At 41.2% G+C, this 24,592-nt stretch overlaps 1 protein-coding gene across 1 annotated transcript; it reads left to right on the forward strand.

Moving 5' to 3' along the window:
* Positions 1–10,654: 10,654 nt before the first annotated feature.
* Positions 10,655–23,004, forward strand: bms1 (BMS1 ribosome biogenesis factor). The gene is made up of 23 exons (XM_062413949.1): positions 10,655–10,734; positions 12,089–12,269; positions 12,442–12,632; positions 13,690–13,769; positions 13,929–14,117; positions 14,270–14,412; positions 14,559–14,680; positions 14,777–14,970; positions 15,141–15,283; positions 15,921–16,486; positions 16,887–16,988; positions 17,286–17,437; positions 17,549–17,630; positions 17,875–17,954; positions 18,898–19,095; positions 19,219–19,407; positions 19,715–19,895; positions 20,180–20,238; positions 20,484–20,606; positions 20,981–21,128; positions 21,654–21,829; positions 22,039–22,200; positions 22,596–23,004. The coding sequence occupies exons 2-23, from the start codon at positions 12,097–12,099 to the stop codon at positions 22,821–22,823; spliced, it is 3,681 nt and encodes a 1,226-aa protein (XP_062269933.1). The 5' UTR covers positions 10,655–10,734; positions 12,089–12,096; the 3' UTR covers positions 22,824–23,004.
* The last annotated feature ends 1,588 nt before the right edge of the window (positions 23,005–24,592 follow it).

Here is a 24,592-nt window from a genome sequence, read left to right on the forward strand (position 1 = left end):
ATGGCTGATACTGCTTGATTTACGACTGTTAAGACTACTTTAACAATTTGTCTGTGTTACCCACAGTGGATGTATAATGGGTGTGCAGTAAAAAAAACAATGACTGTCTTTCAGAGCTGCTACCATGTCTAAGATGCATCAAACTGTTATCTTGCCTTAAATGGAGTGCATTTAGCAAATGCAATGTTTATATGACAAATGTTGTCTGCGTGTGTCATGAGGGGAATCCACGGATCCAAAACAAGGAAGTGAAAGTGCAGGAACAAGGCCAGCTCATAGGTCACTGATGATTGACACAGTTTGCGTGTAGGTGGATATATGTAACTACAAACTTTGAAAGTCATGCTGCTAAAAATAGTCTCAGTTTCATCAAACCACTATTCCATGACATGTGTGATTGGTCAAATGTGTGAGGTAACAGATTGAGAGTATTATCAACAAGGCCCGGGACCCCCACCTGACTCTGACTTTTATTCCGCCCCCACACCTCAAGGATGTGTTAAATTAACACATTATATTATATTATATTATACTGCATTACGTTGCATATTGCAATCTGACACTGTTCACTGTTTTGCACATTTTTATTTAGATATGTTTGTTTCTAAATAAATGTTACTTTGTATAAATATTAGAAAAAGTGAGTTAATAAGAAGTAAATAGTGAGTCAATATATATTGTTTATTTGTATTGCTTTTCTTATGTGTTTTGTATTTATTGTGTTTTTATGTTTCTATGTTCATTGTATGCACCAATAACCAGAGCAAATTCCTGGTAGGTGTAAATCTACTTGGCAATAAATACTTTCTGATTCTGATTCTGATTACAATGTTTGGCCAAACTCTGACATTTATGTTATAGGGAGCAAGTAGAAGTGTCAGTTACAGTCCACCTTAAACCTGCTGCTAGAAGGAATCAAGGCTCTATAGAACCCAGAAAGTGGCCCCTGCAGACCATTCAGGGTGGCATGTGAGAAAAAGCAATTGGGTCAATGAAATTATAAAGTTTAATATCTTACGCATTAATATACTAGTGAAGTTCATTGTAATCTGTCCAGTTGATTCTTTGCCTTCTGGCCAAAAAGGCAAAACTGAATTACAAAACATGCAACAGAGAACGAAACTGCTGCAGGGCCACAGGTCCTCAGCGGCGCCTGAAGACTCCAGCTTCACCAAAGCTGATTTCAGACATGCAATGATCTCTCCAGATCCTCCGTATTTTCTCTGGAGGGGGTACATGTGTGAACATAAAATGTCCAAATAAGAACCTTCTAACACAAAAATGAAAAAGAAAACAGGTATATCTCAGTGAAAAAGCAGTGAGTCACACATTGAAGACACAGACGAGGATTTCAAGAGAGTTTTTGTAAATCAGAGCTGACGACTGTGTCTGGGTGCTGTTTTGTAGCTGTTGTGAACACGTCTGTGCAGTATTTTTTGCTTTCCTAAATATGGACAGTCCCTGAGATAACGTTTAGTTTCTGCTTGATTATTTCATTATGTGCTCAGACAGAAAAATAGAGTAAACAAATATTTAAACAATCTCGTTAACTTGAATACGAGAATGTAAGCCCACAAGAGAATTTTCCCCATATGTATGTAATTTAAGATGAAATGAAAATGCAATAATTAATATTCCAATCTGTATCAATATGTGTTCTAACCATATTAAATGGAGAATGGAAAATCTGATTGAACTTACTGAGGAAATAATCACTGTAATGATTGCAGATTGCATTCCGTTTTCATTTTGACCCAAAAAGATTGGTGATATGTGGCTGCAAGTGGATAAGCCTGTTTCAGTCATTGTATTTTAATATTGTCCAGTGTATAGCAGGTTAGGGCTTTGCAAATACAATGCTGAAAAGTCAAATTATCAGCCAAAAATGGACGATAATTGTAGGTTCAACTACGACTCAATGGACTGGCATTACATTTCAGTTCATACATCCATCCAACTGTGAAGATCCTCTCATGACGATTTCTGGTAACTTTTACAATCATCTGACTTTTCATCTTGCACCACTTAGCTTATTTGTGAACAAATACCTGAAAAATATATTAAAGAATATTAATATTAACTTATAATAGCAAATATTGATGCTAAAACACTAAAACAGGATAATGGCCATATAACATTATTTCCTAACATCCCAGTACAAATCAGGCTATTATCAAGTATCCAGGTAATTTACTTTATGATCTCAGGTTTAACACAGCAAAAATAAACTAAACCAAACTCTTGAAGCTATTTAACATTTAAAATGTAAAAAATATACACAGTGATGGACAATACTGATTATGTTAAGTTTTGATGTCCGGGGCCTATGCAGGGAATTTCCTTGACAATTTAATGGTGCTTCACCCCATGTACTGTTTGTGTTTACTCTTTCAAATGGTAACAGCCGGACTCAGTGATGTGGAAATATTGGCTATGGATTTGTTATGGTCTCATTCATCTCTCTCCCCTCGGTTTTCTCTCACTCTGAGATAACATCAGGTCATCTCTACTAAATGACGGATCATTCCACCACAAACACCACAACACTGAAAATGGACCAATTCATCAGCTCACTTTATTGGTTTGTGTCTGTGTGGGTGGCTGAGAAACTGGGAAAAAACAGTTAACACCCCCACCCTCCCACCAGTTATCTCAGTGCAGTCTACAACATAGACACCTGCGTGTTAATTGATTATTATTATTAAATATGAATATTAACAGAGGACAGATATTTTGCTTAGCGGTGTGTGACAGTCAGTGGGAAACATGATGAAAATTGGAGAAATTGGAAATAATGGATTCCAACAAGAAACACACCTCACAGATCAATATATTTCAAAAGTTTTACCATAACTCCCCTAAAAGCTTTTCTCAAATATTTGACTGAAACTATTTTATAACACTTAAGATTTCACCATTCACCTGAGATGATTTGTCACCCTCCAATGGTCCCATCATTGATCCGGAATAATTGTTTTCATCTCAACCATTTTAAAGCCAATTTTTTTTGCATTATGTCCCACTTTGCTTGTACATTGTATGGATAAGTCCCTGTAATTTGATTGTGATATTTTAGTATTTTCAGTTGGTTTATGCTTTACTTTCATATTTAGTTTTAGTTAATTTGGGGAGTTTTATGAACTGTCTTTGGGTTTTGTTGTGTGCTATGTTTTTTTTCTTCTGTTCTTGTCATCAGCCCTTCAGGCTGCAGTTGTACTGAACTGGACGATTAACCCAATCTGACTTATTTAGATCGAATGGCAATACGTTTAATTTACAGTTGTTGGTCCCACCAACTAATCATCAAAATGCCAGGGGGGCTTCAGGTCTTCTGTTCCAGTTATGAGCCAGCTGGCTCTTTCTCTACTGAGACATTCAAATCTGGTTGGATCTATTTTCATGTGTTTAAGACAGAAACAATTGTATTTCCAAAGCAAACCTAATGGAAAAGGCTAAAATAACTGAATTAAGTTATAAAATTAGAAAAAGAATAGAATATTATTTAAATGAAAGAGATTAGGTATAAAATTTGGATGGCTGATTTACCTGGCCTTATCTGGACCCGTGGTTAAGGGCCTGTGCTTTTATAGCACTTTTGTGGTCTTGATGACCACTCAAAGCTCTTCTTTCTTTCTTAATCATACATCACTCACAGCCGTTGGGGTTCTCCAAACAACATTTCAGCACGTGGAAAAAGTGGAGAAGGGGATCGAACCAATGACCCTCTGGTTAAGGGATAATCCCTCGACTGCCTCAGCTCACAGCCACCCACACTTCAAATCCACATCTAAACCTAAAATCTATTTTGTGACAATGCTTTTTGATAATGACATCACGTTATGTTGTTAATACCATTACGTTAAGAGATTTATTTCACCCTTCTTTTACCAAGAATCATTGACTATTTCTGCTTTTAAGCTGTGTCCCAACACCATGATCTATTGAAGCTAGACATATTACTTAATAACTTGTAAACATCACCTTTCTTAATTTCCAAGGACTAAGCTTTTTTAGATGTTTCTGCTTTGATAAAATGTATATTCAGCCTATCCTAGTTAGATCTCTAATTTGAGTTTGGCGGTCATCACAAATGAGTGCGTATTTCCTTCATGAATTTATTTTTAAGAATAAGAAGAGAATATGGTTTCAGACACCATTTCATGAATGAAATGATTGATCACCACCGTACAATATACTGATGACAAGTCCCTAATACAGTGTCAATATTTTGGCACCGGCCCTGTGTTGTGATTATTAAATATGAAGGGTAAATACCAGATGCACCAAATAAGATAATTATGTTATTAGTGTTATTAGGAGGAAGGTGTGAATGGATTACCTACAGAACAACAGGCACTTGATGTTAAAAAGAGGAATTTCAAAGGGTACCTCACGCTTTGCTGGACTCTTCATAACAAGATGCTATAATGATGACAAGGGTAACTGTAGTTACAAGACTTAAAGAAGTAAAGGACTCAGAGTTTGGGATTATGTCCATCAAACAGAACAACACTTTTTTACATATTAAATCTCCGAGGTGATTATTGATCTGTGGTGCTGAAGCCTGCTCCTGAATATGAACAGTCTGCTGGCACCATCCAGTGTTAGAAAATCTTTACTGCAGCACTTACCCTGAAGAATTACAGTAAATTCAAGTTGGATGGAAGAAGCCCAACTACAATTGGTGGTTTAATCCAAATCTGCTTTACAATGAAATATTCTTAGATAAATGCTTAGTTTTTATAGCTTTCAGTGATACAGGGGATTTTTCAGATTCAACCCTGTGGGAAGCTTTCAAAGTAGTACTAAGAGGAGTATTACACCCCATCATGGTTGGCTATAGAGCAGGACATTAGTGGCAGTTCCCTTCGAGGGCTACTCCATGCTGCAAAAAACCTCAATCGTATCAAATAAATAATTATGCATTTCTCCCTTCAAAACTAGATGTTGTTTTTTTAATCTGGAGATGAAAGGTCTTGCTACCATCAAGGACTTGTAGGCGAATAATGTATTCTCTTCATTTGCTCAGCGTAAAGCCAAATTTATACTTCAGTCGTATGATTTATATAAGAAAAATCAGGAAGTGTGTCAGAGGAAAGGTTTCAAAATGTTTCAAACTAACCTTACCCTAACCCTTAGAATTATCATGATGAACTTCTGTCCCTATTGACAGCTGAACCTGATACCACAACAGGGTCTCTAAGTTTGTAAATATGTATGCTGGTCAGACTGCTCCATCTATGCAGCATCTTTGGACATCCTGGGAAGGGAAATCTCAGTGATCTAATGCACCATTAAAATGAAAAAGTTCACTGAAGGACATATGACATCATTAGACTCCTGACAAATCAGAAGTTTTGAAGTAGAAAGGAGGTGGGGAAAGCCACCTCCTGATTGGTTGACCGGGCAACAGCAGAGACCGGAATGAACATGTAAGCGGAGGGTTTGAAACTCAGTCTTCAGTTGCCAGCTCGGGTTTATCTCTTATAAAAGAATAAACTCTACAGCCTTGAACTCTGACCTTCTCCAGTGAATTTCTTTTGACCAAAGATTAAGGACTCCAGTAGCAATAGAGTATAAGTGTTGGAAAATAAGTCTAGTCTTAGTATCTATCCCAGTATTAGACTTTTTATATCTAACAATAATCTGCAAAGACATAGTCATTAATCATGAGGTAACCTATACCTTGAGAGTCTGGTGCTTCAATGACGAGGAACCTGTGGCAAACAGTTACCTACTCTTACAGCCCAGTTCACAACTTTTCCAAATAAAAGCTAATTCAGCTCAATATAAGCATTGCAGATACTAATGGTTCCATCTTGCACATTAGGAGAACTGGAAGCAGTACCCAAGGTCAAGTTATAGATAAAGGACCAACCAACAGTACATTACAGTGTCTACTTTGAGGGACTTTCATATCTAACTCAGATGCAACAGACAGAGACACACCAACTTTAAATATTTTCCGTATTTCACCAGTGGCAATGTGAAATACACACAATATGATTTAGTAATGCATACTTTAGGCTTCACTATCCAATAGGATCCCAACAGCTACATGTAACATAGAGAGTGACAGCAATTCCAGCCATTCATGGATGTGCTGTTGGAATGGGTGACGCAAGTAGAGGAAAATGTATGGGGATGGTGTGGGAGACATCTTCTTGGGGATGACAATTGCTCATGTTACTCTGTTAGCATTTGTATATTGTTTCACTTACTGGTCTCCTTGATGCATCAAGCCTACTTTAAAATAATTTGCAAAATACATCAGCTGCTGACTGAGTTCTCCTTTCACCAGCTTCCAGAACAGTTCTATGACAGACACCATTTACTTCGATTGTATTGAATACAGTCTGCCCCTGAACCTCAAAAAAGCTTTGTGGACCCAAACACTTCACCGATCCTCCATCGGCATCGTGGTGAGACGATAATGAGTGATTTTGATGTGATGTGTTCTTTGCATGAACAAGTAAATTTTCTTGCTTTGAACTTAATCAACTGTTGGGTCAAAACAATTTGATTCAGGTAGAAAAACTTATAACATACATTTTGGTGAACTTCCAACATATAAAACCATGTGATTGATGCTAGCTGAAGATTAGCCTGAATTACTAAGAGATGTTGTTTTTTCTAAAACGGTGGCTGTGGGGTAAAGTGGGACAAATTTTGTGAAGCTAAAGTTAAGTTTAGTCTTAAACAAATATTAGTGTTATATTACATCAAAAGTTTTATTTTTAATTCCATAAACATAATAGAAAAGCCATCATGCCAAGAAACTACACAAAGAAGACAACCTGGGGCCAAACCCCCCTCGCAGAGATGGAGAGTGCAGCCGCTGAGGTCATGCAAGGAAAGAAGTCCTTAAGAAAAGCTGGAAGGGTTAGAAATATTGATAAGACAACCATCAAAGCCTTAGGAGAGGCAGTGGACTAGTGGCAGAAACTTGGACTATGGGCAGAAAAGGTCTCTGGTCCATCTCTGGTTCGACTCCACGGAGAAACAACAAAAAGACGAACCTGGATTGATCTGTCCAAAAATCCAAGAGGATTCTCCCTGCCCTGTCTAGTGCCCCTGAGCAAGGCACCTTACTCCCCCAACATCTGCTCCCCGGGCGCATACATGGTTGCTCACTGCTCTGTGTGTCCTGCACCAGATGGGTCAAAAGCAGAGGCTAAATTGCCAAACACTTGCAACAACTAGCTGACCAGGTCCATGGCCTTGCTCCAGTTAAGTGCCGTGAACTGGCATTTGAATACGCAGAGAAAAACAATATCCCTGACAATTGGACAGAGAAACAACGTGCAGGTAAGCTAGGGTGTGCAAGAGATCACATGAATCATAATAATCATAAATGTGCTTAATTGACCAATCCCCATGATTCTGTTACTAGTCCGATATAAGTGGATGTCAATCTAGCTGTCTGGACTTTTACTATTACAACAGGTGTTGTTATGGTAGTTTTAAAGTGGAAAAAGTAAGTGGACCACTTTACCCCGTAGCTGGGGTAAAGTGGGACACAAGACCACTTTTTTTAAAACAATCATATATTCACTGCCCTTTGTCCTGAAGATATTCTGATCATTTCCATTGCTTTACTTAATTTCCCTTTGGGGGTGAATAAAGTAATCTATCTATCTATCTAGAAAACATCCTGAATTAATGGGAAATGTGTAAATTTTACCGATATATCATTTTAGCTCGCCTAGAGGAGAGCAGATGTAAAAAATGTCCCATATTACCCCACTCTCCCCTACTATTCACAGATGGCTTCAGGATTCACTGTCTTCTACATGTATGTTTAAAATAAAAACATGAATCTGTGAATCATTGTAATCGCTCAGTGTTGTATGCAAGATGTATGTTTATAAATGGCAGTGGCATGGTCACCCTGTACCTTGCAGGTGTTTAGATTAAAAACATGAATTAATGAACCTGTGTTATATTTGAATAGTTTAGTATTGAATGCACATAATAGGGTAGCTATGTTTATGCATGGCACTAGGCCATGTATAAACATATAAACATGGCCTAGTGCCTTGGGCCAAGGATCCCAAAACTGAAAAACGTTGAAGACCCCTGCTTTAACCTGTGGTACCGGAAGCAGCTGGTCAGAGGCTGTGAATGTGAAGCGACCTTCCGCGTGGTGTTCCGTTTATAAATGTCCGTGTGTAGTGTCTCCCCTGCAGATCCGCTGCAATGGAGCCGAACAGACTGTCTGCAGGGAAACGTCTGACCAAGCCGGTGCTGTTCGGGACGCTGATCGTCGGACTGGCCGCAGCTTTCTTCAACAGGTCCGATCTCTGTGCTGCATGCGGCTGAGGCGTGTGTTCCATTACACCTCAGAGCTCGGAATTTCCCAACCCCGAGTCGGAAGTAGCAACCGGAACACCCCCTCAAATCGGAGTCACTCGGAAGGTCGGAGGAATCTCACCACCTCCCAGTACGAAATCCAAGATGCCCCCGTATATTAATAGTAGCGAAAACTGTAGCTTTAAAAGTTTATTAGCACTTCATTCATTAAACGTGTCGTCCGCGAACTACTGTCTGTGGACGCTTTACTACGGCGATAGTGTGCGTGAAAGGTCGCGTGAGGCGTCCATATGAACTGGTTTGGCTAACAATGGCTGACTGGCTAACGTAAACATTGTTCCTGTTTAAGTGGAACACTCAGTTGGGGTCATGTGTTACGTCATCCCGAGCTCCGAGGTGTAATGGAACGCGACAGTGGACCGTATCAGTCCCCTGGTTTTTAAATATACATACAGCATTGATCAGCACCATACATGAAAACTGTCCATATAAACACTGCAAATAGTATGTACCAAGCATATAATATTTTATGCACGTATTATATAAACTTCATGTATATATACACTGCACATATAATATACACTGAAAGTATACAATAACCTGCATGTATAAAATATACTACTCATATGATACACGCTTCACGTATAATACACTGCCATATAATATATACTGCACATAAAACATATATTGCATGTGTGATATAAATGCCGGCAGCGACACCCAGTGTCAGGAGTTATTACGTTTTTGCATTTCCCGTTCTTTTTTCCACTGAAGCCCCTTCAGTACACGTGGCTGTTTCACTGTCAGTTAACCCCGCAGTCTACGCTTATTATGTTGCTGTTCATTAGCACATGTTTGTCAAAAGTCACTCTAGTCCATATGCCCACAAAGTCCTTAAGTTTATAACTGTAAATTTATCTACATTTTTTCAAATATCTCCCTGAAACAATTTTAAATTATTTACAAAATGTTTGTAAATCGTTATTAAGTTTGCTTTTGGCAAATAATGATCTAGTCCTAATGTTGTTTGGAAATTGTCTTGATTCAGGGAAAAATGTTCTGTGAAATAAAAAATGGATTTCCCCATATCTTATTCTATACCATACACAACGACCACCTTGATCATCCTCTGTCCTCCTTGCAGACACAGCTTCTTCACGGATGTAGACGAGCTCAGGGCCCAGGAGCGAGAACGCAACCTTCTGCGGAAGATGGAGGTCCTGGAGAGGAGGCAGAGGCAGATGCAGGAGTTGGAGGAGAAGAAGAAAGGAGCAAGCAGCTGAACACAGCAGACACCATGTTGAGCAGATCTACGGATGTGGACACAACGTATATGCTGCACTGTTTCACAGCCTGATTCACTCATGTAAGGACTGAGGGCTTTTAATTAAGTAACTAGCACTGGGTCATATACTGTACAAGTTATCATCTCACATATGTCTCCAGCTAAGACGAGAACGTGTTGGTGCTGCAAACATCTGCTAAGCAAGAAGCCAAACTTTGCACTCATGAATGTAAAATGGAAATCACTATTATGTCTGTTTTGAGACATATGTTTATCAATGATTAAATGGCCAATGTGCCAAAAGTGAGTTTCTGAATCATTTCTATCGTACTCGAACTTGTCAAGCAGAGTGGTTACAGAACCAGACCAGGTTTGGTTTGAGGTTACATACTTAGAAATGTTTGAAAGTTTTTATATTTCTTAAACCCAATGTTTCATCTTGATGTCCATTCTGTAAATAGGGGGCTAACTTTTAGTAACAGTAACTTTTGAACTCAAATCGCCTCATTAACCTGCAAGGCACAACAACTTCCCATCACTGATGATGCAGCATATACAGTCTAACAACAGTTGAGGGAATCACTTGATCAAATTGGTTATTTTGGGTAAACATCTCGTTCAAACAGTCAAATCTTTTCAGTTCATTCCTTATAAAATCTATTTGTAAACTGTACTGAAGATATTCCTCGATTTCATCTGTAGAGTATTTATAAACAACACAAGCGACACATATTATCTTCCACAAGTGAAACACAGTGAGGAAGAAACACTGTATATAAATTGAGTGGTTTTCCCCATCTTTCTGCATATTTTTGCTGTTTATTTTATTTTATTATGTAAAAAAAATGATGTGAAGAAGCATAATCGGTTGGAGTAAATTAATAAGGACACAGTTATATAGTTGTATTTATTGTCCGATAGGTGGCGATGTCTTTGAACTGGTTTCCCAACCGCCAGTGTAATCAGAAGAAAAAGAAATAGAACGGAAGCGCCGAGTGTTTGCGGAACCTATTTTTGAAATTTGTTTCCACTCGTTTCACAAACGTGTGGCACATCCTTGTACTTCCGTGTCGGAGTTCGCGTTACACACGTGAGAAGAGGAGACAACAGACTGACTGTAGCCACTTCATCTGCAGGTTTGGACTATCGGTTTGTTTGATGAACATGTGGCGTTAGAGTGTTAGCGTCTGTTGTACGAACACAATTTCTCCATCCTCAGAAGGAAACATGGCCGAAGTCCTGCTCTGCCTGACCGACTAAAACACAGAGAGCTCAGCAGACTCTCCTCTACTCTCACCGTGTGTTGCCCTCGTCCCTGTCGGAGCTCCATCGTGGACATTAACAAGAGAGCTGATATTACTCAGATGGTCTTTAGGATGAGTCTCTTGTCTGTCCCTCAGTGTCTTCAGGATGAGTTTCTGTCCTTCCCTCAGTGTTTTCAGGATAAGACTCTGTCTGTCCCCCAGTGTCTTCAGAATGAGTTTCTGTCCTTCCCTCAGTGTTTTCAGAATAAGACTGTCTGTCCCTCAGTGTGTTCAGGATTAGTCCCTGTCTATCCCTCAGTGTCTTCAGGATGTGTCTCTGTCCCTCAGTGTCTTCAGGATAAGACTCTGTCTGTCCCTCAGTGTCTTCAGAATGAGTCCATGTCTGTCCCTCAGTGTCTTCAGGATGTGTCTCTGTCTGTCCCTCAGTGTCTTCGGGATGAGTTTCTGTCCCTCAGTGTTTTCATGATGAGTCTCCCTCTGCCCATCAGTGTCTTCAGGATGAAACTCTGTCTTTCCCACAGTGTTTTCATGTTGAGTGTCTGTCTGTCCTTCAGTGTCTTTAGGACAAGTTTCTGTCTGTCCATCAGTGTCTTCAGGATGAGTCTCTGTCTGTCCATCAGTGTCTTCAGGATGAGTCTCTGTCTGTCCATCAGTGTCTTCAGGATGAGTCCCTGTCTGTCCCTCAGTGTCTTCAGGATGTGTTTCTGTCTGTCCCTCAGTGTCTTCAGGATGAGTCAAAGTCTGTCTCTTAGTGCAGGGGTCTTCAACGTTTTTCAGACCAGTGATGGAGCAGGGACCCCTACTATATATAGTATAACATTGTGTTTTACATTAAACTGGGCCTAGTGTCATATATAAACATAGCTACCCTGTTATTGTGCATTCAATACTAAGCTATTCAAATAATACACAGGTTCATATATTCATGTTTATATATAAACATGTGCAAGGTATAGGGGGGATGTGCCACTCCCATTTATAAGCATACATCTTGCATACAACACTGAGGTATTCAATTAATTCACAGATTCATGTTAATGCTTATTTAAAGACATTTAAATGTGTATAAAAAAAGAGGCATGAATACTTTTTGAATACTACATTTTCACTGTATCTTTCACCCAGATTTGCTCGTGTATATTCTCAGGGACTTACCTAAAGCATGAGCAGGCAAATGTATCTTGACACCTGCTGTTCCATGATGTGTAGTGTCTTTGTGCTGCAGTCGACAGGATGGACGGGAAAGTAAAGGAACAGAGAAAACATCAGCAGAAGAACAGCGGGCCCAAGGCGGAGAGGAAGAAACTCAAGAAACAGGGAGGCTCAACGGAGGAGGATGCACGGAAACGCAACCCCAAAGCCTTTGCGGTTCAGTCTGCTGTCCGCATGGCCAAGACCTTCCACAGGTCAGTACTGATGTGTTTCTCAGTGTCTGTAGTGCTGCACATCTGCGAGACAATCTGAGACCTCTATCCCCTGTAGCCTCCAGGCTGTATTTCAAAAGTCACCGTCTGTGTAAGGAATGGGAAATATGAAACTACCCCCCCCCCCCCCCCCCCTGTGTATTTTCTTCCTTAGGGCGCAAGACATAAAGGGCAAAAAACATCACATACCCCTTGTGGACCGGACGCCCTTGGAACCCCCACCAATTGTGATTGTGGTGGTCGGGCCCCCCAAGGTGGGGAAAAGCACCCTGATCCGCTGCCTGATCAAAAACTTCACCCGGCAGAAGCTGGGGGACATATGTGGACCTGTGACAATTGTCTCTGGTGAGTGTGGCAAATGGTTTATCTGATCTTCCTCTCCATATGAGTTTTAAACTAAATGTTCCCTCTCATCTTTAAGAAACTGTTACCTGTTTTTCATTTAATTTGCATGGCATGATGTCATGCTCTAAGGATTCATTTAATCTTGCTCCATTATAACCCTGTGCCACCTGACTGAAAATTAATAAAGTGAGCGAGAACTGCCTCTCCCATGTTTCTAATGCACATGGTGTTCAGTTGAGTGTATATTGGCAGTTTAATTGTTGGTCAGTCGGTCCAGACACAACAGTCTGACTCTTTCATTAAAGTTGCTTCATTCTGCTGTAACAGCCATTCTTTTCATAATAGTTTGTTTCAGACAAAAGGGCAAAAATGGCCATTCTTTTAAGTGTGTCTTGTCTAATTCTGTGATCATATTGATTAATAAAATGTCATTTTTGGACATTATTCCACATAAACTGAATCAGCTTTGTAGCACAAAAAAAGGGTAGGTCAAGTGAACCCAGATAATTAAAGATATCCTCAGTGTGTAGAATTTGCACCATAGCTCAGGCCCCTGACCAATAGGGACCCATTACACAATTCCCTGGCTTCCTTCCTCAGTTTCCTTCACAAATGACCCAAAACTGCAGCCTCATGTGAAGAATAATATCATGTGCTGATAAAGAAATAGACATTTGAGATTTTAATCAATAATTCTGGTGGTTAGTACACGGTTAGGAGTTTAACTCTGGCATTGCATCACTTGTTTATGTTTGGTGAGTGAATGCTTGTTGAGGGCGGCTGTGGCTGAGGGGTAGAGCGGTCGTCCTCCAACCTGAAGGTCGGCAGTTCGATCCCCAGTCTTCCCCATCTGCATGCCGAAGTGTCCTGGGGCAAGATGCTGAACCCTGAATTGCCCCTCGTAGAACAACAAAGTGCTGCTAACAGATGCACTGTATGAATGTGTGTGTGAATGGGTGAATGGAAACTGATCTGTAAAAAGCTTTGAGTGGTCATCAAGACTAGAAAAGTGCTATATAAATACAAAACCATTTACCATTTGTTGTGTTTCCTATAGGAAAGAAACGTCGCCTAACTTTTATGGAGTGTAGCAATGACATTAACACGATGATTGACCTCGCAAAAGTAGCTGACCTGGTAAGTGCTTTAATACACGTATGAAGGAGTTGGTCTCTAAGACATGTGAAGCAATGTACTTTTGAATATAATCAATAATAATATAATACCTGAATTGTAAGGATGAATAACGAGTCTTGAATGACATTGATTTCACCTCTTTGTGTTTTCTCTCTCCAGGTATTGATGTTGATCGATGCCAGCTTCGGCTTCGAAATGGAGACCTTTGAGTTTCTCAACATCTGTCAGGTCCACGGCTTTCCTCGTATCATGGGTGTGCTGACACATCTGGATTCATTCAAGAACAACAAGGCACTGAGAAAGACCAAGAAGAACCTCAAACACCGCTTCTGGACGGAGGTGTACCAGGTAAACACAACACGCTCACATCTTTACTCCTGGAAGCCCGTCCCTACGCTCATACACAACCTCTCACATTGAAACAAAAACTCCTCTGCCCATGATCAACAACATCATAAAAGACTTCACACGTGTGTGCCTGTTGTGTTTGAACCATTCAGGGGGCCAAGCTGTTCTATCTGTCTGGTATGGTGTACGGTGAATATCAGACGCAGGAAGTGAAGAACCTTGGCCGCTTCATCGCCGTCATGAAGTTTCGTCCTCTGGTGTGGCAGCAGTCCCATCCTTATGTGCTGGTTGACCGGTGGGTGAGTGTGACCTGGAGATGAGCACACTCCAGAGTCACATGACTTTACTGTCAGTTTGTGATGTGCTGGACATGTAGGCACACTTGTTTGCTCTTACTTTGTACTCATTATGTTCACCATACTGTGTTGTGCATTGAAACAGTATGGAGGACCTGACTGATCCCGAGAAGGTGAGAACAGACCCCAAGTGTGACCGGACTGTGTCACTCTACGGCTACCTGAGAGGGACATATTTAAAAAACAAAGGCCAAGTCCATGTCCCAGGTACATAGTTACTTTTCCAAAGACAATTTTCCGTTCCTCTGGTATTTCCTTGTACAAATTTGTGAAAGCTAAGTTGAGTGCTGTTTCCTCTTGCAGGTGTTGGAGACTTTCAGGTGGCCGACGTGAACTTCCTGCCTGATCCGTGCCCGCTGCCAGATGCTCAAAAAAAGCGAGCACTGAACGAGAAGGAGCGCCTGCTCTACGCGCCCATGGCTGGGGTTGGGGGGGTCGTATACGACAAAGATGCCGTTTATATCGACCTTCCTGCCAGCCATGTCAATCAGCAGCAGGTGTGTGTTCGCTCTCAGCATGGCAAGGATTGTTCTACATCTCAGTGATCTGAGGTGTTTTTGTACAGACCTGACAGCCTGTTGTTCATCGCAGCTTTCACTAATCGAAGAATTTGACCATTGAGATAACAATAGAAATTCTGTTGTGTATTCTTCTTTCTGTGGGGCAGGAGGAGGTGCGGCCCACCACAGAGCTGGTCCAGTCCCTCATTGACACACATGCTACCCTGGATGTAAAGATGGCTGCCAGTAAAGTGACTCTGTTCAGCGGCTCTGCCACCCTGGACCCGGAAGACATCGAGCAGCAGAGCGGGTGACACAACACACAGTTCCACTCTCTCTCTCCTCTTCTCTTCTTATGCACAGACAGGCACTACAGAAATGAGAGTTACTGCATTAAGTAGCTCAGTTGAGTTTATACCTTTGATATCCCACTGGATGTGAAAGTATAAACCCGTCTTTCTATGTCCACACAAACCTTGTGGATGCAGTCCAAAGTGCATGTAGAATCAGAAGTGTGGGTCCGGCTCTTTCATTGTCCTTAGGTTGTGTTTTTATCAACCCCCACGAGTGTATACAATGAATAGATGTTACAGTTTGAGCGGGCGCATTAAGAACTTTGGGGCACAATTAAATTTGATCAATTTATGTGTCTCTCCTTAATAACAGTATCCATTACCGAGCAAAATAATATTATTTGAGCAGAAAAATACACAAGGTTTTTAATTATTTCTATTTAAAACCGTATTCACTAATGGTGTCCCAATCCAGTTCCATGTTCCTGATCCTGATTTGACTCCATTCAAAACTAATATATGTTGTTTGTCAGTCGCGATATTCGTGTGTAATATGTTAGATAAACACAACATTTAATGGCAAAAGAGAAATCTAGCATCGAGGAACCATGACAGTTTCTAAATGTTCTAACCTTGTTTATATTTGTGTGCCAGAGAGAAGGAGGGTCCTACCGAGAAGCGAGTCTGGGATCCCAACACCCAGAGAGAGAGAAGGGCGGTAGTCTTCTCTAAGGAGGACCACGAGAAGGAGGAGGAAGATGATGAGGAAGATGATGAGGAGGAGGAGGAAGAAGTAGAAGAGGATGATGATGATGTCAGCGGTTCCAGCGATGATGAGGACAGTGACCAGGAGGAGGAAGAGAAGGAAGAAGAGGATAACATTTCCACTTTCCTCAAAAAAGCAAGAGCCAAATCTGAGGGGACAGAAACTATTTCAAGAATCACCCCACCACTGGTGAAGAAACAGAAACTAGAGGAGAAAGTAGAGGGGAAGAAGATCGCTGAGGTGCCGGTGTTTGCAGACAGTGATGATGACCTGGAGGCGAGTGAGGGGGAGAGTGAAGAGAAGGTGGAGGCTGGGCGAGCAGGAGACTCTGGACACTGTTCTGAGGAGGACAAGGAAGCGTGTGATGACGAAGATGACGAAGATGATGAATCAGAGGAAGAGGAGGATGGTGCAGCGGCTGAACAAATGGCCACTGAGAGTGAGGATGAGCAGGGTAAATACAATTTTGCATCTGTTTATTTTCAAATGCAGTTCAGTTTTAAGGATAAGGATACATAATGGCACTTTTTCCCCCTCACAATGCTGCTGATACCGAAACCTGAACTACATATAAAAAACAAAGCTCTCACAGGTTTAGACTGCAGAATTACATAGAATTATATGAGAAAAAAAATAAGACTTGAATGTTCAGACCAAAGTCCAGATGGCACTCAAAAGAATTAACTGGACCAGACCAGTCAAGTTGTTTCCCCCCCAATATGGAACAATGTGGTTTGACTCTTTGAATTGATCACATTTAGTCAGAATAGTATTTGCAGTTTTCATTTCCATGTAGACTCTGATCAAGAGCCATGTTGTGACACTGAAGGTTCCTTCTGCTGTTTCATCCTCAGGGGATCTGAGGTGGAAGGAGGGTCTGCAGCAGAAAGCATCAGAAGCGTTTCTACGGCAACAAGAAACTGTCCCCAATCTGAGAAAACTGGTTTATGGATCAGGTATTTAATGTCCCCTCTTATTTTAACACAAGGCTCATTCCATGGACATATTTCTACATATTTACACTTGTGTTCATATTAATGAAAAATCAGTATATATGAACTATGTAAGAATTTGATATAACATTGTGTAAAATTTGAGGTTATAAACCTTTTACATGAAAATCAATACGACCCAAATACCCACCATATTTATATCCAGCATACAATTATCCAAATGACCATCCATGGCTGAATCTACATTTTAAGTTGTATTCAAATATGTGTTTGATTTATGTTAACTGTTTTTTTTTTCAGTTGTCAATGCAAACGACTCTGATGAGGATGAGGAGGAGTTGGGCGGACTTTTTCGAGTCAGTCGACCTCAGCAGAGCAAAAAGGTCACGGCAAACACGATGGACTGCTCCCGTTTCATTCCTGACACCTCCCACAACTGGGATTTAGAGGAGGTAGAGTCATTTCAAACTCTTTTCTAAAAAACTGTTTCCCTCTCTTCAATCCCCATGTGCTCTTGATATGTTATCCAGGAAAGATGTTGAAGTAAAATGTGTCTTTTCCAGATGTTAAACTCCATCAGAGACTGCTTTGTAACAGGGAAGTGGGAGGAAGGCCAGGATGCTGCCACACGGCTGAAGGAGGATGGTAAGGAGAGGAGTTCAGCAAGAGAAACAACTCATACTGGTTCTTAGTAAATGTTTCTGCTGTGAAGAACCATCCACTCTAATGCTTTTGAGCTGCCACTTTAGTTTAGTACTGGCTTAGTGATTTGGAGTTGAGCATGAAGTTGAAGTTGTGCTCAGTTTTGTTTCTGACAGAAGAAGCACACACACCATTTGGTGTGTAAAAATATATCTCATCATACCATCTTCTGTTATGCTTTATATAGAGGAACTATATGGCGACTTTGAGGATTTGGAAACGGGAGAAGTCCACAAAGGCCAAAAGGAGCAGCAGGATCAAGCTGATGTACGTCAAGTTTCCTTTAAATATCTGAAACTAAGCTCATTTTCCACTGCTGTATTTTTTCTGTGTGTTAGTTTAGTTTGCATATCAACATTGCCGTGTTAAAACAGACTGAATGTTCCAGTGGTCTGTTCAGTGGTTGACCACTTCAAATACCTTGGACTCACACTGGACAATAACACCCACCCAACTTATCATGCAATGGTACAACACTATCATCCAAACCATCATGTTTCTTTAACATTCTCTCTTTAACAAACCAGACAAAACACGCATAACCCACACTGAGTCTGGCTCTGGCAGATGTTTCTTCCAGTTAATGAGGGAGTTGGTTCTCTCCACAGTCGCCAAAGTGCTGCTCATTGTGGGAACTCAAGTTTCTCTATAATACTTTGTAAAGTGCCTTAGATAATGTATGTTATGATTGGCACTATACAAATCTAATTGAAAGATAAATCCCATACTGCTGCCACAGTAATCGGTCTTCCCACACCCAACCTCTCTGAACTTAACTGTAACGCCATCAGCCACATCACAATCTCAAAAGCACATCACTCCGTCCCTCAACAACCACGTTCGCATACTGACACTGACTGAGAGGATTTTCTGCTGTAAAAACGTTAGAGGCTGTTTAAAGCCACATTGAGTGACACTTGGAGTCTTTTGCTTGGTTCTATGTATATAAGGTTATCGAGCGGATGTGGATGTAAACCCTCAAATTGAAAGTCAATCAATTCATTTTTTGAACACTACATAGAAGTGATTTAATTTACTATTTTACGTAGAACCTTGATAGAATGTGGAACATACTGTGTCTGTGTAGCAACAATTTACTATTACATTTCTAGAATGTAAAAAAAAAATGGTTTTCCAGCCACTGGAATCTCAGGAAAAACTTTTTTCCCGGTTTGATGAAATCCTTTCATGTGCACTTTGTGACTAACAGAAGGGTGAGGGTGAGGAGGAGGAGGAGGAGGAGGATGAAGCTGAGGAGAGTCTGGTGAGGGTCGATGATGATGAGCTCCTGAAGAACAAGCGCCTGGAAAAGAAACGCAGACTGAAAGAGCGATTTAATGCAGAATACGATGATGAAGACGCAACTTACTTTGATGACCTGAAGGAGGAGCTGCAGAAACAGGCTGAGGTATCATCACTTGCTACACTGAGATGCTTTTTATTATCTTTCAGTTACTGTTACAGTCTTAATAGGTATGTGATTTATCATTTAACCTTGTGTCTGTTTGTATGTTTTATCTTATTATCTCAGCTGAACAGGGCAGAGTTTGAGGATGTGGACGATGACACCCGAGTGCAGTACGAAGGCTTCAGGCCAGGAATGTACGTCAGATTAGAAATCTCCTCCCTCCCCTGTGAATTTGTCAACAACTTCGATCCCCATTACCCCATCATCCTCGGAGGTCTGGGCTCCAGTGAAGGCAACATAGGATACCTGCAGGTACGTGCAGTGGTTTGCCTATCACGAATTGTGCTATGAAATTGTTGACACTATATAAACTAACTAAGTTTGGGTTTATTTAAGGCTTCACTCATCAATATTCAGTCGATAATCATGAATTCTCTTCAAAGATTCGAAGTCCCTTAATATATAATTGCTGGTTGTGAAAACATTTGGACCATTTGGACGCTTATGCATTAATCAACTTTAAAAAATGACCTCTTATGGGTTATGCATTTTATTTGATACTCTGGAATTATCTGTATTTTTTAAGCCAAACGTGTCCATGTGTGTTTGTGTGTGTCAGTTGCGACTAAAGAAGCACCGCTGGTATAAGCGCATCCTGAAGACACGGGACCCCCTCATCCTGTCCTTGGGCTGGAGGCGCTTCCAGACCATCCCCCTCTACCACATTGAAGATCACAACGGACGCAACCGCCTGCTCAAATACACACCAGAGCACATGCACTGTGGAGCCTCCATCTGGGGTGAGATGCAGTCAAAGCACTGGCGACTGTTTGTGTATTGTGATGAGTGAGATTTGAATCTATATGAACCTTAATTTGTAGTACAATCATGTACTTTCCTGTCTTTATCCATTCACATAGCTTTAATAAGCTGAAACGTGTTAGACCTGTGGTTCATTAGAATTAGTTATATCAAATACATGGAAATTCCAGACCCTAAAACGAGTCTTTTGTTTTGATTCCTGTTAAAGATTATCCCTTGTATGATAATGACCATGATTTTGTTTTCTTGTATCTCATTGAAGGTCCCATCACACCACAGGGCACGGGTTTCCTCGCTCTGCAGACAGTAGCAGGAGTTAAAGTAAGTCACTAAATCACTTGGTTCAGTTCAAATCTTACAGAGATTAACCTAATTTAAATTCCAGTTGTAATAGACGTGAGATCATTGCCACCTTCATTATGACCTGATGGGAACTTTATGAAAATAGGCATCATTCTTATTAATATCAGAATGTTGTGGTGTTTTTTTATTGGACGAACATCTATATGTCTCAATTCTAATGGAATTGATAGTTTTTGAGCAAGTATTATGCGTTTCCCCTGCAGGCTAATTTCCGTATTGCAGCCACAGGAGTGATCCTGGATCTGGATAAATCAGTGACTGTAGTGAAAAAGCTGAAACTCATTGGTTACCCCTACAAGATCTTTAAGAACACCAGCTTCATTAAGGTAAGGAAACTCCATTTATCACGTGGTTCTCAGCCTTAATGTGAAAAACATTTAGTTTTAAAGACTGATGAATCAATCTCCAAATCCAGATTCGAGAGATATTTTGCTCCAGAAACATTCTTTATGAATGAATTCCTTCTTAATGAGCTGGAGTGACTCTGGGTTATCTGCATCATAATCAAAGTTGTTTTTTTTTGTCCAGGTTTAAGTACATGGTTAAGTAAGACAAACATGTCACAATAACAGCATAGGTATATAGGCATAGATAAAGCAATCATACAGTGAAAGTATTGAGACAGTGAAGCATGAAGAAGCAGACGTGTTGTATTAAACCATTTACCTTCCCTGATCTCTCTCTCTCTCTCTGTTCACAGGGCATGTTCAATACATTGCTGGAGGTCGCTAAATTTGAAGGTGCTTCTGTGCGGACAGTGTCAGGGGTCAGAGGTCAGATCAAGAAGGCGTTGTCAACACCACCAGGAGCTTACAGAGCCACGTTCGAGGACCGTCTGCTCATGAGTGGTAAGTGCCAGTTTGACTTGTATTTATATCTTATTTTAGACAGGTGATCCTACTGTTTCTGAATAAACTAAACCTGTGAGGCTGAATTTTGGGGAAATGTGAATAAAATGATGCTCAAGATATGTAGAATATTTCCATCTGATGGAATGGTGCAGAACATTTGAATGTCATACTTTTTCAGTTTGATTTTAGTTTTTTTCCTTTTGAAGTTTACAATTGCAATGTTTTTATGATCAATTATTATAAGATTGATTTTTATTGTGTGTTGCAAAAAGCTACTTCCTTGTTGTCTTGTACCTGTAATCAATTATTATGATAAGATTGATTTTTATTGTGTTGAAAAAGCTACTTCCTTGTTGTCTTGTACCTGTAATTCCTTATTCTTGTATCTTTTTATTTCTTTTACCTGTAATCTCTACCATTATCATCACCTGTTTGTCTCTATTTCGTGGACATGTGGCAAAGAATTAACAACTAATCAGACACTATGTTTTTACTGTGTTTGTGTGTGACTCTGTTGTGCAGACATTGTGTTCCTGCGCTCTTGGTATCCAGTCACTGTTCCTCAGCTCTACAACCCCGTTACCTCTCTGCTGCTGGCTGTTGGTCAGAAGGACGGCTGGGCGGGCATGAGGACCCTGGGGCAGATAAAATATGACATGGAGATCCGCAACAAACCCAACACTGACTCTCTGTACAAGGTAGTCTGATGATCTGTAAACAACTGATGTGATACATGAAGGAAGGATTAAGAGTCTTTACTTGCTACAGCTTGGTTCTTTATGACAGTAAACTGAATATCTGGGGTTCCTCACTGTTTGGACAGGGTGGCACGGTGATATAGTGATTAGCGCTGTCACCTCACTACAAGAAGTTTCTGGTTCGAAAACTTTTGTCCTTTTCCCCTCAGCCGGTTGTTCGAGCCCAAAGACACTTCAATCCCCTGCACATCCCCAGGGAGCTCCAGAAGGCACTGCCCTTCAAGAGCAAACTCAAATACAAGATACGTAAAGGACCGACACCCCGAGACCTGAAGCGTCCCAGTGTGATCCGAGAGCCCCACGAGAAGAAGGTGTGTGAAACTGATTCAGCTCATCAAGATTTAGCGCTTAGCCATAGTTATACTGAAACTTTAATTTGACGATTTAGACTTATGACTACACAACGTCACTGTAACTGCGGTTTCTCCTTCTTATGTGTTTAGTTTTCTGTTTGGCAGCAGTAATTTGAATCTGTCCAGGATTTTTCGGGATGTCCATAGTTTTGTGCACAGGTTCGAGTTGCAATGACGTTGGACCTGGTGGTTCTGTTAATATAAATAAAAATAACAAGTTATGGCATTGTTTCTATTTATGATGTGATTGAAACAATGGCCAGACAGAATGGTTTGTTGTTGGCTGCTTTAAAAACAAGAGCACCTTGTACAATTTCTTGCAGTGAAAAATGTTTCTTGTCCCGGTGCTTTAGGTGGCCGCCCTGCTCCACGCTCTGAACACAGTTCACCACTACAAGACGAAGAAAAACCATGTGGTGCAGCACGCCAAACACAAGGAATTCCTGCAGCAGAAGGGGAAAGAGGAGGAAGCCAAGCTGAAGAGACAGAAGGAGGCTCGTAAAAAACTGTACCGTGTCATGGGCCAGTTGGACAAGAAGAAGCAAAGGTCCAGTCTAAAAGGGGCGCCACAGGACGGCTGACCTGGATGAATGAGGCAAACTTCTGTGTGCCCCTGGGATTCTAGCAATGTTTTTCATTACTGTGTAAGGGTAATTTTTACTATGTTTTTCTTTGTTTTGAAATGAAAATTAGCTGTAAAGAAAAATGTATCTGACATTATTTTAATAAATCATCTTATTAATAAATGAAAATATGACCTCAGTCATAAAGCTTGATGTTCCTTAATGTGTGTGTTTATATAATAAAAATATGATTCCAGTAAGCAAGACAGTTGGTGGGTAAATTACAAATCATCTTCAGTATAGTGAAAGTGACTCCACGTGTTACCCCGTCTACATGTTTGATTTGTTTGTGTTATTTAGGCGTTGGGGGGGGGGGGGGACACAAGTAGCTCCTCCAGCTTGTTATCTAAGTGACAAATCAATGATCAATGAAAATCTCAAACCGTCTTATTTGGGGATTTTTTTCTTTTAGCTTTTTGAAAATACAGTGAAATGGATGGACCTTTTCATTTCTCTGTTGAAGATACTAGAACCTTTTAATGTCTTATGCACTGATATGGATTAATACATGATCATCTGAGAGATTTGTCAAAAGAAGCCATCTCTGCATGACATCCTACATCATCCTGCGGCTCATATCATCATGCCTGCGCGCGCACATTCTGCGGCGCACATCATACTGCAGCGCATATATCATTACCTCACTTCACTGGCGCACATCATCCTGGCGCATATCATCACGCAAAACATTATCTTAAGGCGCATATAGTCATCACCTCACATCATCCGGGCACATCATCCTGCTGCGCACATCATCCTACAGCGCACTCCATCCTGCAGCGCACATCATCATGCCTGCGCGCACATCATCCTGCGGCGCACATCATCCTGCAGCGCACATCATCCTACAGTGCACTTCATCCTGTGGCGCACATCATCCTGCAGCGCACATCCTACTTGAGAGCACATTGGCGCACATCATCTTGCAGCCACATCATCCTGCAGTGCACATCATCCTAGAGTGCACATCATCACCGCTCAAAATCGTGTGGCGCACATCATCCTACGGCGCACTTCATCCTGCGGTGCACATCATCACGGCGCATATCATCACCGCACATCCTGCAGCGCACATCACGCACATCATCCTGCTTTGCACATCATCCTGCAGCGCGCATCATCCTAGAGTGCACATCATCCTGTGGTGCACATCATACTGGGGAGCACATCGGCGCACATCATCACCGCACATGATCGTGTGGCGCACATCATCCTGCACGCACCTCATCCTGCAGCGCAAATCATCATTTCCTCATATCCCCGGCACACATCATCCTGCTGCGCACATCATCACGCCGCACATCATCCTGCAGCGCATATCATCATGCCTGCGCGCACATCATCCTGCTGCGCACATTATCCTGCAGCGCACATCATCCTACAGCGCACTTCATCCTGTGGCGCACATCATCCTGCAGCGCACATCATCCTGCAGCGCATGTCATCACCTCACATCATCGGCGCACATCCCGAGGCACATTTCACTATCACCTCACATCATCGCCGCACATCATCGTGCCGCACATCATCCTGCGGCGCATATCATCATCATCACCTCACATCATCGGCGCACATCATCCTGCTGTGCACATCATACTACAGCGCACTTCATCCTGCAGCGCACGTCAACATGCCTGTGCGCGCACATCATCCTGCGGTGCACATCATATTGCAGCGCATATATCATTACCTCACTTCACTGGCGCACATCATCCTGGCGCATATCA

This window comes from Platichthys flesus, chromosome 20 (genome assembly GCF_949316205.1).
Source record: "Platichthys flesus chromosome 20, fPlaFle2.1, whole genome shotgun sequence".
Classification (NCBI taxonomy): Eukaryota; Metazoa; Chordata; class Actinopteri; order Pleuronectiformes; family Pleuronectidae; genus Platichthys; species Platichthys flesus.